The sequence below is a fragment of the Pongo abelii genome, chromosome 1 (assembly GCF_028885655.2).
Source record: "Pongo abelii isolate AG06213 chromosome 1, NHGRI_mPonAbe1-v2.0_pri, whole genome shotgun sequence".
NCBI classification, from domain to species: domain Eukaryota; kingdom Metazoa; phylum Chordata; class Mammalia; order Primates; family Hominidae; genus Pongo; species Pongo abelii.
This window is the reverse complement of record NC_071985.2, coordinates 209,601,025-209,622,281: the sequence shown is the minus strand read 5'-3', so window position 1 is coordinate 209,622,281 and position 21,257 is coordinate 209,601,025. Positions and strand designations below refer to the sequence as shown.

General features: G+C 38.6%; 2 protein-coding genes across 9 annotated transcripts; one reads left to right on the top strand and one right to left on the bottom strand.

Moving 5' to 3' along the window:
- Positions 1-197: 197 nt before the first annotated feature.
- Positions 198-2,180, top strand: PNRC2 (proline rich nuclear receptor coactivator 2). The gene has a single exon (XM_009233780.3). It carries the CDS (start codon positions 198-200, stop codon positions 615-617), a length of 420 nt encoding a protein of 139 aa, XP_009232055.1. The 3' UTR covers positions 618-2,180.
- A 3,004-nt stretch (positions 2,181-5,184) lies between these two features.
- SRSF10 (serine and arginine rich splicing factor 10) lies at positions 5,185-19,197 on the bottom strand. 8 transcript variants are annotated; one of them, XM_054556823.2, is made up of 6 exons: positions 18,966-19,197; positions 17,500-17,604; positions 13,757-13,860; positions 10,610-10,772; positions 10,332-10,385; positions 5,185-6,707 (listed from the first exon to the last, which is right to left on the bottom strand). In XM_054556823.2, exons 1-6 carry the CDS (start codon positions 19,028-19,030, stop codon positions 6,677-6,679), a joined length of 522 nt encoding a protein of 173 aa, XP_054412798.1. In that variant the 5' UTR covers positions 19,031-19,197; the 3' UTR covers positions 5,185-6,676.
- Between the last annotated feature and the right edge of the window lie 2,060 nt (positions 19,198-21,257).

Here is a 21,257-nt window from a genome sequence, read left to right as displayed (position 1 = left end):
ATAAAGGTTGTGCATATATTGAAGTCTGTGTTTTTTTGAGTTTAAAGCAGCTGAATAGCCTGTTATTGAGTCTTGTCCAAAATATCTGGAGTTATAAGTCGGAGCCATAGACGCTTCTTAAAGATTTTGAACTTTTCTTAATGGAATTTTACTCAATATTTGTTTCCATTCACTTGTAGGTGACAAAGAAGCTGAAGATGGGTGGTGGAGAGAGGTATAACCTTCCAGCCCCTCAATCTAGAAATGTTAGTAAGAACCAACAACAGCTTCACAGACAGAAGACCAAGGATCAGAATTCCCAGATGAAGATTGTTCATAAGAAAAAAGAAAGAGGACACGGTTATAACTCATCAGCAGCTGCCTGGCAGGCCATGCAAAATGGGGGGAAGAACAAAAATTTTCCAAATAATCAAAGTTGGAATTCTAGCTTATCAGGTCCCAGCTTACTTTTTAAATCTCAAGCTAATCAGAACTATGCTGGTGCCAAATTTAGTGAGCCGCCATCACCAAGTGTTCTTCCCAAACCACCAAGCCACTGGGTCCCTGTTTCCTTTAATCCTTCAGATAAGGAAATAATGACATTTCAACTTAAAACATTACTTAAAGTACAGGTATAAAATAAGACAAATGTTCAAATTTAGTTATGTTCACGGATAGTTGTCAATTGGTCTGAAACAAATTCGCTAGGGAATCTATTTGTGTAGAACTGCCAATGTAAAAAAATAGACTTCATCTCGTGTTGTGTGCACTGTGATATAATGGTAGTATCAGTGCAACTTAATGATTGTACTTGATATTAAGTGTTCTCAACTGAGTAACTTTTAAGTGGAAACCAAGTTTAGATTTGGGGAGTGGTAAAGGAATCAGCTTTTTCTATTGTTAGGGGAAGATAGTAATTTATCATTCATGGACCAGTAGATTGTTGAAAGTTGGTGAATCGGATTATAAGCTTCTAGCTAACACAAGGATTCAGAATTAGGTAAACATCTGAAGGTTTAGTATATTAGAAACACCCAAACCAGTAAAATGCTAACAACCTGATGCACTGCTGAAACAAAATGTGAATTTTTCCTAATAATTGCATTTTAGTGAATTGTACAGTGGGTGGAAAGGGCATTTGGAGCTCATTATAATGAGACATAGTACACCCCAATGGCCCTGTTTATTAAATGTAGTGGATTAAGTGTCTGTCAACAAATACACCAAAACCATTTTTTATAGAAACAGTATTTAATGGTCACTCTATAGCTTTCAAAATACATTTTTGTATTACAGCACTGCACAAGCTATTCTAATAGTGATCTGGCCTCATCATTCCTGCAAAGCTTGCTTTGGGGAGTTGGATAATGTGAAAATTTTAAGTACCTAGGGGAGAAAGAGCCATGTAAATATCTGTAATAAACTTGTAGCATATGTAAAGTTTTCTTGGCCTTTATCTTACAAAAATGGAATATTTTAGTATGAATTTGCTGAATGTAAGACCGTGGACTGTTTTTTATAGTATGGCCTAATTTTAAAGGTCCAAAATAACTTGTTTTTAAAGTTTGCCCTTGTGCTAAAGTGCCAGTGTATGTATGTTATACTTGATTTGGTTGTAAACTATATTTCAAAGTAAAACCTAGTGTAATAAGTTTTATAACTAAAAAGGTTTAAGCTGCTAAAACTATTTTTAAGAGATGTGAAATGCAGTATGGGACTATCTTTTTTTCCTCCTCTAAGCCCAAAGATTAACTAGAGTCCCTCCAACCTTATAGATTTTTGGCTTTCACAATCTTATAACCTAGGATACAGGTAGTTTCGAGTATGGTGCCAGTGATGTTTAGTTTTTGTTTGGTCAAAGGGTAGGTGCAACCCAACGGACCACTTATGCAAAAGATGTAAACTCTTGCATAATACATTGATAACATGTTTTGCCAACTTTAAATGCTTAAACATAAGCGAAACCAGTAGCAAGTATGTGGGTCAGTTTAAAAATTGTGATTGTTAATGCCCTATTTTCTAATTTGGCACCTCTTTTGATGCCTAAGCAGGTAAGCAGATGCCTAAGCTGTATATCTCCAAATAAATCAAGATGAAGTACTGCCCAAGTTAAATATTGATAGCCTAAAGACAAGTTTATGTAGTACTTAATGTACATGATATGAATTTGAAGCGTAAAATTAAATAAAATTTTTTCCTCATTGGCTTGGTTTTATTTTAAAAATGGTTTTGATTGCTTAATATTGCTTTTAAAAATGTGTTTTACTTGTTACTGACTTGAAGCTCATAATACACTCAACAATACTCAAAACTCTTGGATTTCTCAGACTCCAGAACTATTGAGCCACTAAATTTCTGATCATATATATATATATATATATATATATATAAAAGGTCACAACTAAAATGTGATAGGACTGTTGGCTTGAAAAGGGGCAACTAGTTTGCTGACTGATACAGAAGATACTAGGATTTGACAGCTATGCAATTAAGCAACTACTTGGGATTTCTCTCTCCTAGTAGTTAACAATTAAAAAGCAAAAAAAACGCCACACATGGAAGACGTCGCAAAGCTTTGGAAAGTTAATTCCATGATCTAGGTTCAGAGAAAAAAACTATAAGTAAATTTATCAAGTTGACAAGAACCTTTGTGTTTTAACTTTGTTGACAAGTGAAAAGTATATAAGGGGACCCCTCAGAAGAAAAGCATCACAACCACACCTTTCTGATACAGATTCCAAATGACAGGGCATCTTAAAACTAGTTTGAGTAATCCTTAAAATTCTACAACTAGTCCCATGGCAAAGCTGTATTTTTTTCATGCAAACTAGGAAACGATTTGGACTTAAGGCAGAACCAGCATTTGGGCGTTCATTTTGTTTGTTTCCAGGGTAATTTCTGTGAACAATGCCAAGGATTGCAGAATTGAACTTCATGTATTGAACAAATCTCAGCCTAGGTGTCTGTTAGTTTTTAAGCTATATATTGAATACACTAGATTTTTAGTGATTAATGTGGTAATACACTAGATTTTTGGTTTGACTCAAGCAAAATGGGTAAATGGAAGTGGGAGTGGAAGATTACCTAACTTCATACTTTAGGAAAGGTACTGATAAAGTTTTGGTTAGCCTATATAGAGAATGGTGATAGGAATTTCCCAAATCGATGCAATTGCGAGAACCAAAAATAGCTGGTACAGAGAACTTACCATGTAAGGCTGCTGAAGTCAGCCATACTGTGAACCTTAGGTAAATGCTGTAATTTCAATTTGTCTTCTTTTTGATGGCAGTTATACTATGATGGAATCCAGGTCCAAAACCTATCCTTAAGCTTTAAATACTGATAAACTATCCTCTTCCCTAGAACTACAACACAGGAAAAAATCTGAAAGGTTTTGTGTAAGTTTCAGTTTCTAGTATTTTGGTTGCATTCTTGTAGGCAATTTGTAAAGCAAGAGGGACAGAGTGCATCTCTAAAACCTCTTATACAAATTAGGAAAAAGTTATACCCAGGTGGTTACAAATCTTAAGGTAGAGCAAAATCTTAAAAAAACCCAAGATTTATTTTTGGCTCCTAGACCAGTTTATTTCACTTTCCAGCATTCAAAGAAATGTGATCTGCAAAAAACTAGATACAAAGGCCTTTTACTTCTTTACAAACTACGGTTAGTTCTCAATGAATTTACACGCCTCACTTTTTATTCCAAGAAAAATCCCCATTGTGCAATACAAGGGTGAAACAGCTGTTACAAATACACAGAAACATAATAAAGATAACCAACACTGTTAAGAGGAAGGGGCAGAGGAAAAAACCCAAGAGAAGGAAACTTTTCCACAGTGACTAGCAGAATGTCTTGTAGATACCAATAACTGAAGACAAACAGGTTGCTCACTTCATCCTATTTATCAAGTCATCCTATCTAAAATGAGAATAGTTCATGCCTAGGATAGGCTAACTATAGGCTTTGCTAGTCCTCCTTCCTAATAGAATGCCATCAGATTATTCCTGAGCTATCGTTCAAGTCACAGCTACTTCAGAATATAATCTTAGGTTTTGTAAACAGGAACATGGTCAAAATTCAATACAATGGAAAATCTCTACAAGAGAATGAGATTTGGAAAGCCATGCTTAGAGTCTCTGAGTCACACAACCATGAGATCTTGGATTACGTTTGATCTTTCATCCAGGAACATTATCCATTTACCTTGTAAGGTTGTGAGGAATGAACAGCATATGCAAGAAGCTATCACATGATGGGTATTCTACAAAGGACAATTTTCTCATCTGTAAAATGGGAATAATACCCATTTCCCAGGAGTGTTTTTAGGATTAAATAGAAATATTTGAAAAGCACATGGTTCGGCACATTAAGTGCTCAATAATATTGACAGCATTCAATATAAAGAGAAACAACCACAGAAGAGATCCTAAAGCAATTCATTCAACAGATGCAAAAATTAAAGGGCCTTTTCTAATTTACCATAATTAAATACTTTAGAAAACTACCAACTGTTGTTATTGTAGTTATATATGTATTTACCTAATTTTTTTTAAACAAAATCCCAACTCAATATGCACCTTAATTCTCCCCCTTAAATATCTTAACTTTAAAAGGAAATGGAGAAGGGAGGTAGAGGGCAAAAAAAGCCTATAACCTCTACATATTCTTTTAAAAATACATAGAACCTCTGTCCATAAGAACCCACTATGTTAATGAGTGTATAACGGTATACAACAAAATACTTTTTGTAATTAAATCTAGTCATTTTGACTCTAAGTATATTCTAGATCCCATTATATCAATGTTACTATCTCCATGAAAATAAAGCTATAAAAACACTTCCCCATTTGATTAAACAACAACAAACATGGTAACAAAAGATGAAACAAGTGAAAAATTATGAGCTGTAACCTAGGATCTGACACTTGCTGTGTGATCTTGGGCAAGTTCAAAAAAAATTTCTAAAATAAAATACAAACAATAATACCTGCATTTCACACCTCCCTTGAAAATATACCTCTGCTATATTTTCAAAATTGCTATAAATTAAAAGCTTAAATTCCACTTCCAGATTTTTAGTTAATAATTTTATATGGAAAGTTTTAAGTATGTGGCAAAAAAGATGACAAAAATCAAATGTGATGGAATCAATGTATAGGTAAAGAAACATCATATCCTAATAAGAAACTAAGGAATCCAAAACATTTTGTGATACTATAAAAGTTATTTATTCGCTATACACAGAACATGTCCCCTATAAAATGTACATGTAAATCACTAAAAAGTATAATTTGGTGAACATTTTCTCAATTACAGAACATACTAAATCAGTTAGGATAACAGCTCTCTGTCTGCCTCAAAATAATCTAATTATAGCACCCAGTCTCCTTTATATCTAATGCAAAGTTAAATACTTATTTTGGGGGTTATATCCTAGCATGTGTTTGGTGAGGCAGAGTAAACAATTTATTATAACTCTAGTATATTACAGTCACTGCACAATAAACCAGTTTATTACAGATTAAAAGAAATCATTTTTTCATTATTTGTAATAATGGGATCAAATACTGGATACTTTTAAATGGCAGATAACCACACAATTACTTATCCTTGATAGTATATTGTGTTCTATAATTACACTGATACGAATGGTGTAAAATATTGTTATGAATAATACACCTCAAACAAAACAATGAGGCCATACTGTAATGATTCACTAGATTGTGCTCAGTAGACATTTACTCAATAAGGGAATTATCTATTTTTCTCCTCAATTATCCAGTACAATGATTTGCCCACAGTAAGGGCTCAATAAATATTTGCTGAATATACTAACTAGGAAAGAGGTGAGAAGAGATGGGCCCTCTTAGCTGGATGTCAAATATAACTGGAATTTACCTGGGAAGGAGAGTAGTTAAGAAAGATGTAAACTGCATGTGGTGTACAAGTAAATAAACACAGATGCCAACAAAGCAAATGATTAAGCAGAAAACACTGGCACCAAAATAAACAAAAGGCAAGATTTGCCAATAATGGCAAAAATGGAACTTTTATATTGGACCATACCCTTTCCCACCCAATTCAGTTTGAGACAGACCAACAGAGGCACTGTAAGAGACTATGGCTGTCTTCCTTGATATTCAGACATCCTAGTTTCCAATAATTTATTATGGACCTGTTACCCATGAATCAATATAAACCTATTCATATTTAGGGATTAGTTTCCACAAGTACAAAGTTGAATTTCCTTTTATTTGTCCTAAAATGCTTACTTTCAAACTTGAAGGGACTTCAATTATTCCATGTAGTTTTCGATAACATTCTTTTATCTTTTCAGACCAGAGTCAAAATATTCGTACAGTATTCATACTGCAGCACCTTCCACCCACCCTTTGGTCGCTTGAACTGCCCTTCTTTGGTTCTTTTTCCGCTTTCAGATCTTTCTTGAAGTGTAGTAAGCAGAACTGTACTGGGTATTCCAGCTGCAGTTTGGTCTTAAATAAAAGAAGGATGTTTGTCAGTTTGGTTTTCTTTATTCTTCTCTGTGGTATACAGGATTTTGTTAGTTGAACTGGATGTAGCAGCTTACTGGGCCAAATTTTCAAGAGAATAATACAATAGTTCCCAGGTCTTTCCCCTGGGATGTAACTTAACAGCTCATACTCTATGTAGCACCTTTCCTCTCTCACTGAAGCATTATCTCTCATTTTTCTTCTTGCTTACTTGGCTTCAAAAAAAAAATGCAGAGAGATCTTAAGTAAAAGGAGAGGTGAAGTGTGTCAGCCCTCATTTGAGTGTTGATATAACCACTCTATTTATTATTGAGCCCAGTACCACATACATAGTAGGTACACTCAGTAAGTGGGGGACTCAACTACATCACCCAAAACTAACATAAAACACTATGTAAAGATCCTCATCAAGTATCAGTAGGATCCAAACTACCATGGGTTCAACTGTAATATAGTCCTTTTGAAGCTGTTAGGTGTGTCGCTTTAGGAACAACATACAAGGTTCTCAATAGTCCAAGTCTAAAAATAAGTTGACACAAGTAAAAATAAAAATGAAATTAGGCCTTCTAGTTCTATACAGAAAATGAACAATTCCAATGAGCTATCTCCTCAATCTACTTCTCTCAAATTATAGTCTGTAAAACAAACAAAACCCCCCCAAAACTAAGGGACCAGGCCTGGGCTTAAATCCTGGCTCTGCCTTATAGTCATTTCTTTGTGCCTCAGTTTCCTTATCTGTGATATGGGGAAAATAAAAGTATCTTTCTCGTAAGGTTTTGTGAAGAGTAAGTGAGTTAACACATAGCCTTTTCAAGTGTCTGGCACATCATGAATACTTAATAAATTAGCTATAATTGTCATAAAGTAGATAGAATTCAAACCACAAAATACCTAACCTACTTCCCCAAAGAGGTTATCACTTAATATTAGTTGCTCATCAACATTCAATTCAAAATGATTTAAAATCATGTCATAAACGTTAAGTCCTAATGCATCTTGTTTACGAAGAGGGAGAGCAGAATTACTGATCCATCCAATAATGAAAATATAAACTTGGAATTAGCTGATCCAAATTTCATCTTAACACTACCAAATAACCTCTTAAGTTAGTTAACCCAAGAGGCTTAATGAGCAATCATGAAACAACTTTGATATTACACAATGAATTTTTAACTACTGTGTAAAAGATGTACCTTTCTGGCAAGTTCTATCATTTCCTAAGTAAAAGTTAGTTGTGCCTAGTGCAACAATGATTTAAAATATTCCTAAATCTACAAAGGACTGTTTCCACTGTTATTTTAGAATCATATTCAATACTGTAATAATTCCAGTTAATCATTATTTCCTTCATTTTGTTTTTATTATAGCATGTTTGCTTAATTTACAGCAAGCAGAAAATAAGCTGGGTCTTGTTTTGATCCAAACATTGATGTTTTAAAGGTTGTACACAATATTTGTTAAAAAGAACATATAAAAATACCTTTTTAGAAGCCTCTATAAGAAAGAAAATACAAAGTTTAACCCCACAACTTTCCTCTTTGCTAGAACTGTAAACTACTGCTACAGTTTTAAATAGACTTTTTGTTGTTTAAACTATACATCCAGGAAAATCTAAAAAAATGAAAGAAACGTGCATATAAACGATTGCATAGCAGAACATGAACATTAACTGCAAACAGTAAAGAAATGAAAGTTAGAAATACTATCAAATATACAAAGGTTCTAGAATCAATCCTTTAAACACATTCCACAAACAGTATTTAAAATCCATCGTTGTATTCTTTACAGGCAAAGCCTAGATTACTAAAATCGAAATTGAAAAAAGTAATCCTCTAAAAGGAATCGTTTCTCCATAGTTCTTACTTATATCTGTAAGCAAGCAATCTGAGATTTTTAAAGATGCTAGCTTTTTATTCTGAAATGAAATTGGACATGTCAAGTCACTTTTGTCCCCAAAACGATCTTTCAGAGAAATACTAGAAATTATAAATGGTTAAGGGTATTACTTCATTTTTAGTCAGGTACTACACTGATAATCGAAAGCTCAGAAGATGTGACTCTTGCTTAAAACTGACTAATCCTTTTCCCCAAATTATCTTAAATTTCATGGCACCACAGAATCACCTAGAATAAGTGTTGTCTTTCAACTTGCCTCGTATTAAATAAACTGAGGTGTGAAAAGCAGGCCTCCCTCATAAAGAGGCAGGCAAATTTTGATACAAATGCACAAGCCAAGTGCTGTAAGCATCAAAATTTCAGTTAACACTAGGCACACACACACAAAACCTACTTTGAAACAATTTACTTGCTTCTAACAGCAGTAAGAAAACTAAGCAATATTATGGTCAACAACGCTCCTTAAACTTTAGAATAACTACATAAGAATATTCCTTTTTCCTTAAAATTATTTTTGCCATCATCGACCTGCTCAAATTTTAAGGTGAGTTTTTGTGTTTTCTATGTTCCAAATCTTCATAGGAACCAGAAAAAAAAGCAGTCGAGGCTCCATGTTTCGTCAAAAACTTGATTTCCCAGCTGGCATCATTCCCCAAGACAGTGGGGTTAACAAAAGAACTAATCCACACTGCATCAAAAATAATTATCATTGGCCTAGACATCCTTTTTTTTTTTTTTTTTTTTTTTTGAGACGGAGTCTCACTCTGTTGCCCAGGCTGGAGTGCAGTGGCGTGATTTTGGCTCACTGCAACTTCTACCTCCCAGGTTCAAGCGATTCTCTTGCCTCAGCCTCCTGAGTAGCTGAGATTACAGGCATGCGCCACCATGCCTGGCTAATTTTCGTATTTTTAGTAGAGACGGGGTTTCACCATGTTGGTCAGGCTGGTCTCGAACTCCTGACCTCGTGATCCGCCCGCCTCGGCCTCCCAAAGTGCTGGGATTACAGGTGTGAGCCACCGCGCCCAGCCAGGCCTAGACATCTTGACAAGACATAAAGGTCCACCCTGAACCTAAATGTGTCTGAGCAGTCAGTGTTGTACTGTGGCTACTACTTCACTTTTGTATCATTCTATCTTATTAGCAAGCTACATTTCTAGGTTAACAGTTCTACCAAATATGAATATGAAAGTTTATTTTTAATGAGACAATGTTGCAAATTATGGTCAACCAACATCTTTTCACCAAATACTTCAAGCATAAAAAATGAGAATCTTTACAAAAATATACAGAGACACCACAAATTGGTAGCTGCCCATAACATTAAACAAACTGGACTCTTAAGAGTGGCTTCTCAACAGCATATCATTTTAATTATAACCATTGCCTGGTACAGGGAAAACTAACAAGTGTTTTTTAAGCATCATTGCAACATTGTATTCCTGATAATTTAAGTAAACCAAACTATGAGTAAATGAATGATACATGCCTAAAAATGACCATGGTTTATACTATCAGTGGCCACTGGACTTAGGACTAGTCCAAGACCTTGATCTAGATTTTGACCTAGACCTAGACTGTGATCTTGACTGAGATTTGGATCTAGGTGGTTCTTTTTTCCTTGATTCCTTTTCATATCTTGAGCCAGACTTATAATGTGTTTTGGAATCTGTTTTAGAGGTGCCTCTAGTTTTGGTGTGAGATGCAGACCTAGAACGTGATTTAGCCTTCATTTCTTTCTTGGGCTGGGACTTGGACCGTGATCTTGAATTGGATTTAGATCTTGAAAAAGATCGATTTCGGTGTTTGAATCTTTCAAAACAGAGGAGAGATATAATTAGAGTAAAAATTAGATTCTATATTAATCAAATTTGTTATTTTTAGAGCAAAAGTTCACTCTGAAATTAAAAAATACATTGAGTCTTTTTCAAAGCAAAGTTATTTACCTATCATTGTCGGAATGGCTTCTGCTACGCCGTGGTCTTCCAGTCGGTCTACTGCTAAAAAGCATATCAGAAAAAGCAGTGACAAATATCTATTCATAGAGGCAAAGTTCCTAATTAAAAGCAAACCATAAAACTTTTAAAATAAAATGCTACAGTATTTTTTTGTCTCAATGAAACATCAATGTATATAATTAAAAGTATACAAAATAGTAAAAAAAAAATTAAATGCTAACAAATACATTTTTTAAACAGATCACTGTGCTACACAGCACACTTACTTTCTAGGACTATACGATCTTCTATAGTTGTAATCAAAAGACCGACTTCTTGATCTCCTCCTTTCATAACTTCGGCTTCTAGAACGTCTGTATCTGTCATAATCATCATAGCGTGAAGAACTGTACACATTCCTCCCTTCCTTGGCTTTCATCTGATTTGGTGCTAGGAAATACAAAGTACAGAAATACTTAGAAATATTAAAAACAGTATTAAAGCCCTCAATAAATAGGAAAAAAAATCCCTGCATCCCCTCTTATATCCCAAAGAGAGTATGTATGACCCGGGTGGTGGCTCATGCCTGTGATCCCACTACTTTGGGAGGTTGAGGTGGGAGGATCATTTGAGCCCAGGAGTTTGAGACCAGCCTGGGGCAACATGGCAATATGCCATTTCTACAAAAAATAATTAGCTGGGCCTAGTGGCTTGCACATGTATTCCAGCTACTCGGGAGGCAAAGAGGGGAAATCACTTGAGCTCATGAGTTTGCGGCTGCAGTAAATTGTGATCACACCACCGCATGCCAGCCTGGGGGTCAGAGACCCTGTCTCCAAAAAAAAAAAAAAAAAAGTGTGTATGTGTTTTGGCGTGTTTTTTTTTTTTTTTAATTATTTTAATTTTTGAGACCAGGGTCTTGCTCTGTCACCCAGGCTGGAGTGCAGTGGCGCAATCTCAACTCACTGCAACCTCCACCCTACACCAGTTGAAGCCATTATCTTGCCTCAGCCTCCTGAGGAGCTGAGATTACAGGCACGCGCCACTACACCCAGCTAATTTTTGTATTCTAGCAGAGACAGGGTTTCACCATATTGGCCAGGCTGGTCTCGAATTCCTGACCTCAAATAATCCACCCGCCTTGGCCTCCCGAAGTGCTGGGATTACAGGTGTGAGCCACCGCACCCAGCCTGGAGTCTGTTTTTTGTTTTTTTTTTTTTTTTGAGATGGAGTTTTGCTCTTGTTGCCCAGGCCGGAGTGCAATGGCGCGATCTCGGCTCACCACAACCTCCGCCTCCTGAGCTCATGCAATTCTCCTGCCTCAGCCTCCCAAGTAGCTGGGATTACAGCATGCGCCACCACACCAGCCTAGTTTTGTATTTTTAGTAGAGACAGGGTTTCTCCATGTCGGTCAGGCTGGACTCGAACTCCTGACCTCAGGTGATCTGCCCCTGCCAGCCTTGACCTCCCAAAGTGCTGGGATTACAGGCTTGAGCCACCGCGCCCAGCCCTGGAGTCTGTTTTAGAGGTGTCTGTAGTTTTGGTGTGAGATGCAGATGCAGAACGTGATTTAGCCAAGGCTGGGTTGAGGTAACTGCAAATTTTCATCTTGGAAAAGGCATGTATTTATTTTCAAGAAAGTATATTAGAAGGCTGTTTTATGTTAAAAATAATACTAATATCCCCAACTATTTTCAAAGTCTTCTCACCATCTAGTTTATCAGCCAAGACCTGGCAACTATTCTGACACTGGGAATCCATACCATAAAAGGATTTTTAAAAACTCCAAATGGAAGTGAGTGCCTTTTTGTTTTGAGACTGGGTCTTGCTGCCACCCAGGCTGGAGTGCACTTGTGCAAACACAGCTCTCTGCAACCTCAACCTCCTGGGCCCAAGTGATCCTCCTGCCTAGCGGGGACCACAGTCTTGCACTATCAAGCCTGGCTAATTTTTTATTTTATTTTTTGTGGAGACGGGGTCTCACTTTGTTGCCCAGGCTGGTCTCAAACTCCTGGGCTCAGGCAATCCTCCCGCCTAGGCCTCCCAAAGTGGTGGGATTACAGGCGTGAGCTACCACACCCACGCATTTTACATTTTCAAATGGTTGAAAAAAATGACCACTGAACCATATGCTGATTTGGAACAGTCCCACCACAGATTCCATTCATTAAGAACACAATTAACAAAATATTTATAGGTGGTCTATGAACAATGTGCAGTGTCAACATGCAGTAATATATTATTACAGTTCTAAGACCCTAAGTAGAATAATAAGGCATTCCTAAATGCCTTATATACACTTCAATTCTTATCTCATTCAATTCAATGAAGCAGATACTTTATGTATTGGAGTACATAAAAATAACACAATGCATAACCAGGAATCTATTACCCAACTCAAGAACTAGAGTTCCAATAGTTTGTGTCTACTCAAGAGCTCCTCTTCTCCTCAGCAGCTATTTTTTTTTTTTTTGAGACACAGTCTCGCTCTGTTGCCATCTGGAGTGCAGTGGCATTATCTCGGCTCACTGCAACCTCTGCCTGCCGGGTTCAAGCAATTCTCCTGCCTCAGCCTCCCCAGTAGCTGGGACTACAGGTGCGCGCCACCATGCCTGGCTAATTTTTTGTATTTTTAGTAGAGACGGGGTTTCACCATGACCTTGTGATCCACCCGCCTCGGCCTCCCAAAGTGCAGGGATTACAGGTGTGAGCCACTGCACCCTGCGGTTATTTTAATCTCTTCATTAGTATCTTGCCCAAGGTAACATAATGGCTAAGCCAGAATTCACACAGGTCTATTTGACTCTAAAACCTGTATTCCTGCCTTATAAGTATGCAGCGAACATCTGGTAAGCCTGCATAACCAACTTTCAGAAGAGTCCACATATATTTCAGGCATTCTCATCTCCACCTCCTACTTACACTTACCCCAAAACTTACAATCTGGAAAACATGATGAAATATTCAAGATACTCCATTTTCTTAAAAATGATCCTTTTGGGCCAGGCACAGCAGCTCACGCCTGTAATCCCAATCCCAGCACTTTGAGAGGCTGAGGCGGGTGGATCACCTGAGGTGGAGTTCGAGACCGGCCTGGCCAACATGGTGAAACTCCGTCTCTACTAAAAATACAAAAATCAGCCAGATGTGGTGGCATGCACCTGTAATCCCAGCTACTCGGGAGGTTGAAGCATAAGAATCGTTTGAACCCGGGAGGTGGCGGGTGCAGTGAGCCAAGATCGCACCACTGCACGCACTCCAGCCTGGGCAACAGAGTGAGACTCGTCTCAGAAAAAAAAAAGAAAGAAAGAAAGAAAGAAAAAAACCATCCCTTTGGGTTTTGAACAGAAACACAAATTGCTTAAATTCTTAAAAAAAAATCTCAAAACACTAAAAAATAATGTTTCATACATATCAGGCATAAGGGTACTTACTCTTTCGATCCCCCTGGGCAAACTGTATTTCAATCTGCCGTCCACAAATCCACTTTCTGTCCAAATTATGTAAAGCGTCTTCAGCATCACGAACATCCTCAAATGTGCTAAATGTTAAGGGGCTTGGGAAGTTTTGCAAACTTTGATAATGAATGAAAGTTCAGTTGGTATGTCTGGCACAATTCACAATCTCCCAATATTATTCCAGAACATCAACCAGACCCCCACTTACTAGTTGGTGATTCAGTTGGATTCAGCCATTAACACTTCACACTATAAAAGCACTTGTGATTTCCTAAGGCACACATTTGAAAATGTATGAATACATACTGCAGTAAAGTTATTATTGAAATAAGATCTGTTATAGCTGAATCACCAAGTTGTCCCATCCAAAAATTTTCCTAAGTTTTAAGAATTAAGTTTACAAGACAAAAAAGAAAAACAAATGTCAGTTATATGTTGTATGCTAAAATAAAAATTTCTTAAAACCAAAATACTATTTTTCATATTTGTTTCAAACGAAAAAAAGAAAATGCCAATAGTTCTTGTGTAAGCAAGCAGTATATGCCTTACCTTACAAGAGACGAAAGCATTAACTTCAAATTTATTTTGCAGTTTTCTTTTTCATATATATCTAATACTACTATTTCATTTAAATGTCTTCCTTCTACTGCATGGGAAGACAAGCACGCTAGCCATTTGTGGGCATCAAGACAAGAGTCAAGCAGTACTCAAGACAATCACTATACCAAAAGCGTTATTACAACCATGCAGACTGTAAAAGCATGCTATCAAGAAACAGACCACTGTAAGGACTCCTAGACTGGAAAGCCTAACCATGACCCTAAATATACAACTTCTTGCAAAGAAATGGGTTTGAGACTGGTTTCCAACTTGAGAATTTCAAGATATTATTTACCAGCCTTAAGCAGGAACTACTGGTACTTGTTTTTGATCTGAGAAGCTAAGCTGCTTGTCCTTCCTGGTCATGTCAGCAATACTACTACGAGAACTCCTGGCTTTATATAGCTATTCTGTCCAAACCTAGCTCCTTTCCTAAAACCATCATTTTAACAGAGGCCAAGTACATATTCAAAACAGTGTTTGATATAAACGGTTTGGAAAGAGAGCTAGGTTAGGTACAGGTATAGGTTTTCATTCCATCCTAAAAATCCCTATTCTAGTTTGCACATTTCTATTTCCTAAATTTGAGAGATAACACAAGACTGCAGATTTAGAGAGGTGATTTAAAAAATCCCTGAAGTGACACACTCCTTTTTCGAGACTGATACTGGTATTCTTTTATTATAGAGACTAAAAGGTCTGCCTTACTAGACTTCCCACTTTTTGCTCTGAAAGGAATTAAGGACTGCAGGTTTCCAGCTCTTTCTTCCCAAGGCCATTATGAACAGATTAAATGGAAGGACAAGTTTTAAATAACTGGGCTTTCAACATGAAAAGGTAAAGGCTGATGGGGAGTTCAGAACCTTGAATACTGTAACTGAACATCCCTCAAGGTTAATGCAGCTGGGCTCTAAACTAATTAGAAGGAATATGTTCACTTAATGGGTACACTACTTTGTTACCCCAAGAGACAGAATATAATAAGTATAAAAAGGATTTATATTGAGAGCCGTAAAAATTATTAATGAAAACAGAGCATCCTCTCTGGGGCTACCCTCAAAAACAGAATCCTGGGCTGATGGCAAGTTTCTACTTTACTCGGTAAGCCAGGGATAGGAAGAAAAGGCTATTGCGAATGGAGTCAGACAGAAGAGACAGCAGCAGCAGAGGCAGCCAAGTATCACTCTGATGTCAGTCATGGAGAAATTTGTACTTTATGGTCTTTTCAAAAATGAAATTCATAAGCCTGTTACTTTCTTTTCAACTATTTTAAGACCATAGACTTACTGAATATGTATTTTAAAATTATCATTCTCCTTTAGATTGCTTTGAATTACTAGCCTTTTCTGCCTCAAATATCACGCACTCCTGAATCAAACTACTACTGACCTTGATTCCTGGGCCACCCAACACTAGGTAAAATCAGGCCTATGCTGTAAGCCAGAATGCACTGCTACCTTTATTTACTAAGCCAGATATAGCTATTATTTTCTCTGTAATGGAGCTTTGCAACCAATTCTCACAACTGTCCTTGATCACTGGCCCTGCAGGAGTAGCTTTTGGCTTTTCCCTGTTAAGTCTCACTAGGACTCCACAAACTTAAAAGTTTGAGGCTCACTGAATTTAAGCAGGAAGAACTTTTCCTAGTCTGAGGTCCACAACCCAAACCCTTGTTGCAGGGAGATGATCTCACTGAAAGAATGGAAGTAAGGTCACCTGAAACTCTGGGTCAGGGACCAGTCTCCCAGAGGTCCCAGTTAGGTACCTATATCAGGGAGAAGGCCTTCTGCAACTCATTCAGGGCCAACTGATCATTGTGCTAAAGCAGCGCAGGGCCAGCAGTCTTCACAGGGCTAAGTTAAAGAAGTTAAGGGTTTATATGTGTCCCCAGCAACCACTCAATATATATATAGATCTATAAATAAACAGAATTTCTAGTGGCTCTGACCCTACAAGACCACCAGAGCTGTTTCTAAATAGTCCCCAGTGCATGCACCTGTCTCTCCTTTAAGCAGGGCTCTGTGGCTTAACCCCAGAACCCCATGCTACTCCAAAGAGCATTGCCTGCTACTCTGTGGCATCTGACCACCTGGTCCAAAACCAAAATATGCTGAATTTAATCTTAAGAATATACATCCTGTTACACTTTAACTTGATAAGAGAGAGTGCATTTATACAAGACCACAATCACAACATCAAAGGCCCACATAAATCAAGTTACAGGTTTTGTCACTAGACCAAACCAGAATAATTTTGAAAATTAACTGCTTACAAAACATTAAAAAAAAAAAAGAAAAATAGTTATTCTGTAGGATACATCAGGTATGACTCCTTTAATCTTGGCCATCATTCAACTTCATCTTGACCTTTAACTCTTTAAGTGCTTGTCAGAAGGACTTGTCATGAGATGCTTGGCCAAATATGACAGATGGCTTTATCTTTAACTTTGAAAAACAACCTTTTCCCCCTTTTGTAGATAAAGCGAGGCTTTGTCTCCCATTAGGCTTGTCCTTCTTCCAGCTTTTCTTTATTTTTTCTTTTCCCAAACTCTCCCTTCTCTTCAAGCCTGATCCTTAAGAGGTCTTTGGCTTGTCTACTTGCCTTAAGTGTTGAACTCTACTCTAAAGGTTCTTTCATGCTTTCTCTTTGGGGTCGCCATAACTGTACAGCTTTACATTCTCTGAGGTAACAACAGAGGACAGCAAATTAGGGGACAATATTAAAGAAGTTTACCTCATTGTTATACAATTTGTTTTTGATCAAGTGATTCAAATTAACAAACAAGAATACCAAATTTTAATTGCTAAGCACAAGAACATATTAACTTTTAAAGGACTTACATTAAAGGTAGTAGCAACCAGAGTGCATTCAAATTTAAATCACATATATAATCATCGATTTGAGTTTCAGAAGCATGAATGGGAATTTAAATATTTTACCATTTTTGGATTAACTTTAATAACGAGAGCAATGTGTGAGTCAGAATTAATTTTCAAAAATTTGAAGACAGACATTTATTAGAGGACAAAAAGAACTACTTTTTAGATGTTACCACTTACATAAACTTGAATTTCAAACTTCAACACCCCTCACTAATCAGCCATCTGAAGAAAGGATATTGAACATAAGCAAATCCTCTTGGACGGCGAGTGTAGAAATCAAGTGGAACATACACATCAACTATAGGACCATAACGACCAAATTCACGCCGCAAGTCTTCAGACCTAAAACATCATAAAAAGACCTCAAATTTTTATGTCCAAGTCCTTAAGATGTATAGGCAATATATCTTTTTGATGAAGGAAAGCTAGGATCCAAGAATTTGGAAGATAAAAATACAGTTTACATTAACAGGACAACAGCAGACATATGTATGGTACAAGGGAATGACCACAATTTATTTTTATCTACAGCCTTCATTTTTCATAAAAGGTACAGCAGCATTAGGTTGTATATAAGCACTGGTACTTTTTTATTTTTTTTTTACAGCATCAAATCGACTCTAGCACTCTGAAAAATACCAAGCACTTATCTTTACTCCCCAATTTTAGCGACACGTTTAGACACTTAACAGTAGGTAAATATGGTCTGAAAAAGTCACAAATATCGAACTCCTTAAATAGTGTCAAGATGACGTAAAGGGAAAATTTCTCTAGATGCTAACGTAATTATTAGAAATTATGGAAAGATTTACGGAAATAATTATTGCTTTCTTTCCTGCTTAAATTTAAGACTAAAGCAAATCACAAAGCTAGCAAAAAACTCCCACAAAACACCAAAAACCCAAACCACTTATTTTCTGTGTGTAGATTCATTATTTGTGAAATAAGAAGCCTCATCTTGCAGTAAGAACGCTTCCAAAATAATCTGAAGGCAACTCGAAACAAGGGAATGGTGAGAACAAAGCCTATTTAAGGTAGGTCTGAATTAATCTAACTTAGCTGTCAACGTCCTAATGATTGAGGCTTCCCAAACCTCCCTTTTCAAAGGGTGACCAGAATTTCCAGGAAATAAGAAAAACTACTCGCAACATTTAACCGGAAAAATTTAACTCCCCAAATCTCAACGCTCCCTTTCTCCAAACACCTCCAACTGATTAAAACCCCCAAATATTAACAACGGCAACAACAACAAAGATAAATGGTAGCAACATTCCTCTCCCTCGATCCCGTTATTTCACCTCACTATTTTTTGGCTGGGGAAAAAAAAAAATCTCTGGGCCAAGGGGGCGTGAACCTCGAAGAATGTGAACTTCAAATCAATGGGGGGCTGCCGTCGGGTCACGGAAAGGCCGCGGCGGGGGGCTGCTCGCGCCGGCAGGAAGCGGGAGAAAGGGGCTGCAAACTGCGGAGGGGGAGGGGGACCGAAAAACCCCGCCACGCTGCCCAGCGAGGGCAGAGGCGCCGCCCTCGCTCCCACGCGGCGGCTGAGGCCCGCTGCGCGGCCTAGTTCGGCGCCAAAGCGGGCGCGGGACCCGCCATCTTCACTCCGTCCCCTCCCCCGGCCCAGTGCCGCCACCACCAGGGTCCTCTCCGGGCGCCTGCGGCCTCCCCGCCTAGGCCCGGAGTACCTGCCTTGTACCTACCTGGTGTCGTCGGCCACGTTCCTGACGAACAGAGACGTGTTGGGGGGACGCAGGTAGCGGGACATGGCGGCGGCGTGTCTCGGCCGGGCGCACTAACGGGCTCAGCAAACCGTCCGCGGCTCCGGCGACCGAGCCTCAGACACACACAGCTAGAGGGCTCTGCTACGGCAACCGACTCTTCTCGCGAGACTTCACTCCCGCCTCCACTTCCCCCTCCTACCTCCGCGCAAAGTCGGGCCGCAACGGTTCTTTCCCGCGAGAACACCAGGCGTGCGCCTGCGCATGCGGAGGGCTGGCGCACGCGCCTCAGCCTCGGTCTCATTCATTGGCTTCTTGCGGTGCCTCTTACCCTTCCCCCAGCCTGTTCTTTCTTTCTTTCTTTAGGTCTTCATTTCCCGCCGTTTTCTACCTTGCACTCCCCTTCATCCCCACCCCCAAATCAGGAAGCAGATGTTTTAGTCTCTAGGCCAAACTTTGCAGTTACTACTAAATGGACAGATTTTTAAACTATTTAATTCAGAGAGGCTGCCTTAAATTTCCCGTTTGGTCCAAGTTAATGCCCTGCTTTTATTTTGCCTTAAATTTCCCGTTTGGTCCAGGTTATGCCCTGACCTGCGAAAGAAGGATTTACAGCTTCTTGTATTGAGTGTGTAAAGGAAGGAGGTGTGTGCCCTTGCGCAGAGCTGGGCCTGTCTCTCCAGTGTTTTCAGCCCGCCTTTGCCCCTCACCCACACCCTAGCCATCTCCACTTAGTCACGCATTTGGCTCCCAACCTGGATGGGACCAAACCTCACACTGTAGGTTCATGACTGTGGTCATTTGTAGCGTATTCTTTGTTGCTGACGGCTTCCTGGGTATGCATCGGACCTGTATTGCAGCGGTTCTCAAACTTTTTGGTCTCAGAACGCCTTTATATTCTTGTGTATTGTAGAAGATTCCAAAGAGCTTTTTAAAAAAAAGTGTGGGTTATACCTATTAATAAATAGTTAATGAGAACTTAAAATAGAGGAAATTTCGGCTGGGCTCGGTGGCTCATGCCTGTAATCCCTCCCTGTACTTTGGGAGGCCGAGGCGGGCGGATCACGAGGTCAAGAGTTTGAAACCAGCCTGACGAACACAGTGAAACCCCGTCTCTACTGAAAATACAAAAATTAGCCGGGCGTAGTGGCGCGCGCCTGTAATCCCAGCTATTTGGGAGGCTGGGGCAGAAGAATCGCTTGAACTCGGGAGGCGGAGGTTGCAGTGAGCCGAGATTGCACCACTGCATTCCAGCCTGGGCGACAGGGCGAGACTCCCTCTCAAAAAAGAAAAAAAAAAAAAATAGAGAAAACTTTGACACACTCCACTACCCTTTATCGCACATCACATCATGTACCCTCTGGAAAACTCCACGTTTGTAAGAGAATGAGCATGAAAATAGCAAATAATCTTTAGTATAGTTTTGATTTTGGAGGCCCTTTTGAGAGCCATTTCCTGCTCGATAAGAGTCAACTTCTGGAGATGAGAGACCTCCTGTTGGAATGCCTCCAGCGTCTGGCAAAGTGCCAAGCAGGTAGCAGGGACTCAAGTACTGTTAAATTAAATGAGCTTTTATTTAATAAAAAGTCATAAAAGCATTATTTTTGTGTCAATCAGCATCTAAGACAATTAAGTGATTTGATACAGATGATGATAGTTTGTAGCAATCTGTAGCAGAGGTATTCTAAATTTTTGTTTCCCAAGATTTGCATGCTTAATTTATTAAAATGTTGGGCCAGGCAAGGTGGCTTACACCTGTAATCCGAGCATTTTGGGAGGCTGATGTGAAAAACAAAACAAAACAAAAAAAAGTTTGATTCCCTATTATGTGTCAGACATTGTGTTAGAAGCTTGAAATTCAGTAATGAAAAACATACAGCTTATATTTCTAGGGTGAGGGCAATGAGAAAATAAGCAAAGTAAATGCAGGTTTGTTATATGAAAGAAACAGTAATGTGATAGGTTTTTTTCTTGTTTTTGATTTTTATTTATTTTTATTTTATTTTATTTTTTGAGACGTGGTCTTGCTCTGTTGCCCAGGTGGGAATGTAGTGGCTGGATCTCGGCTTACTGCAGCCTCCGCCTCCCAGGTTCAAGCGATTCACCTACGTCAGCCTCCCGAGTAGCTGGGACTACAGGCGCCCACCACCATGCCTGGCTAATTTTTCTATTTTCAGTAGAGACGGGTTTTCACCACGTTGGCCAGGCTGGTCTCGAACTCCTGACCTCAAGTGATCTGCCTGCCTCGGCCTTCCAAAGTGGTGAGATTACAGG

Coding starts and splice junctions, on each gene's coding strand:
- SRSF10 (XM_009233641.3), bottom strand. CDS start 19,030: ATGTCCCGCTACCTGCGTCCCCCCAACACGTCTCTGTTCGTCAGGAAC. Junction 13,861..17,499: donor AGAGGATTTGCTTATGTTCA/ATATCCTTTCTT, acceptor AACATTTAGCAC/ATTTGAGGATGTTCGTGATG. Junction 10,383..10,609: donor AGATCGTATAGTCCTAGAAA/GTAAGTGTGCTG, acceptor GCTTTTTAGCAG/TAGACCGACTGGAAGACCAC.
- PNRC2 (XM_009233780.3), top strand. CDS start 198: ATGGGTGGTGGAGAGAGGTATAACCTTCCAGCCCCTCAATCTAGAAAT.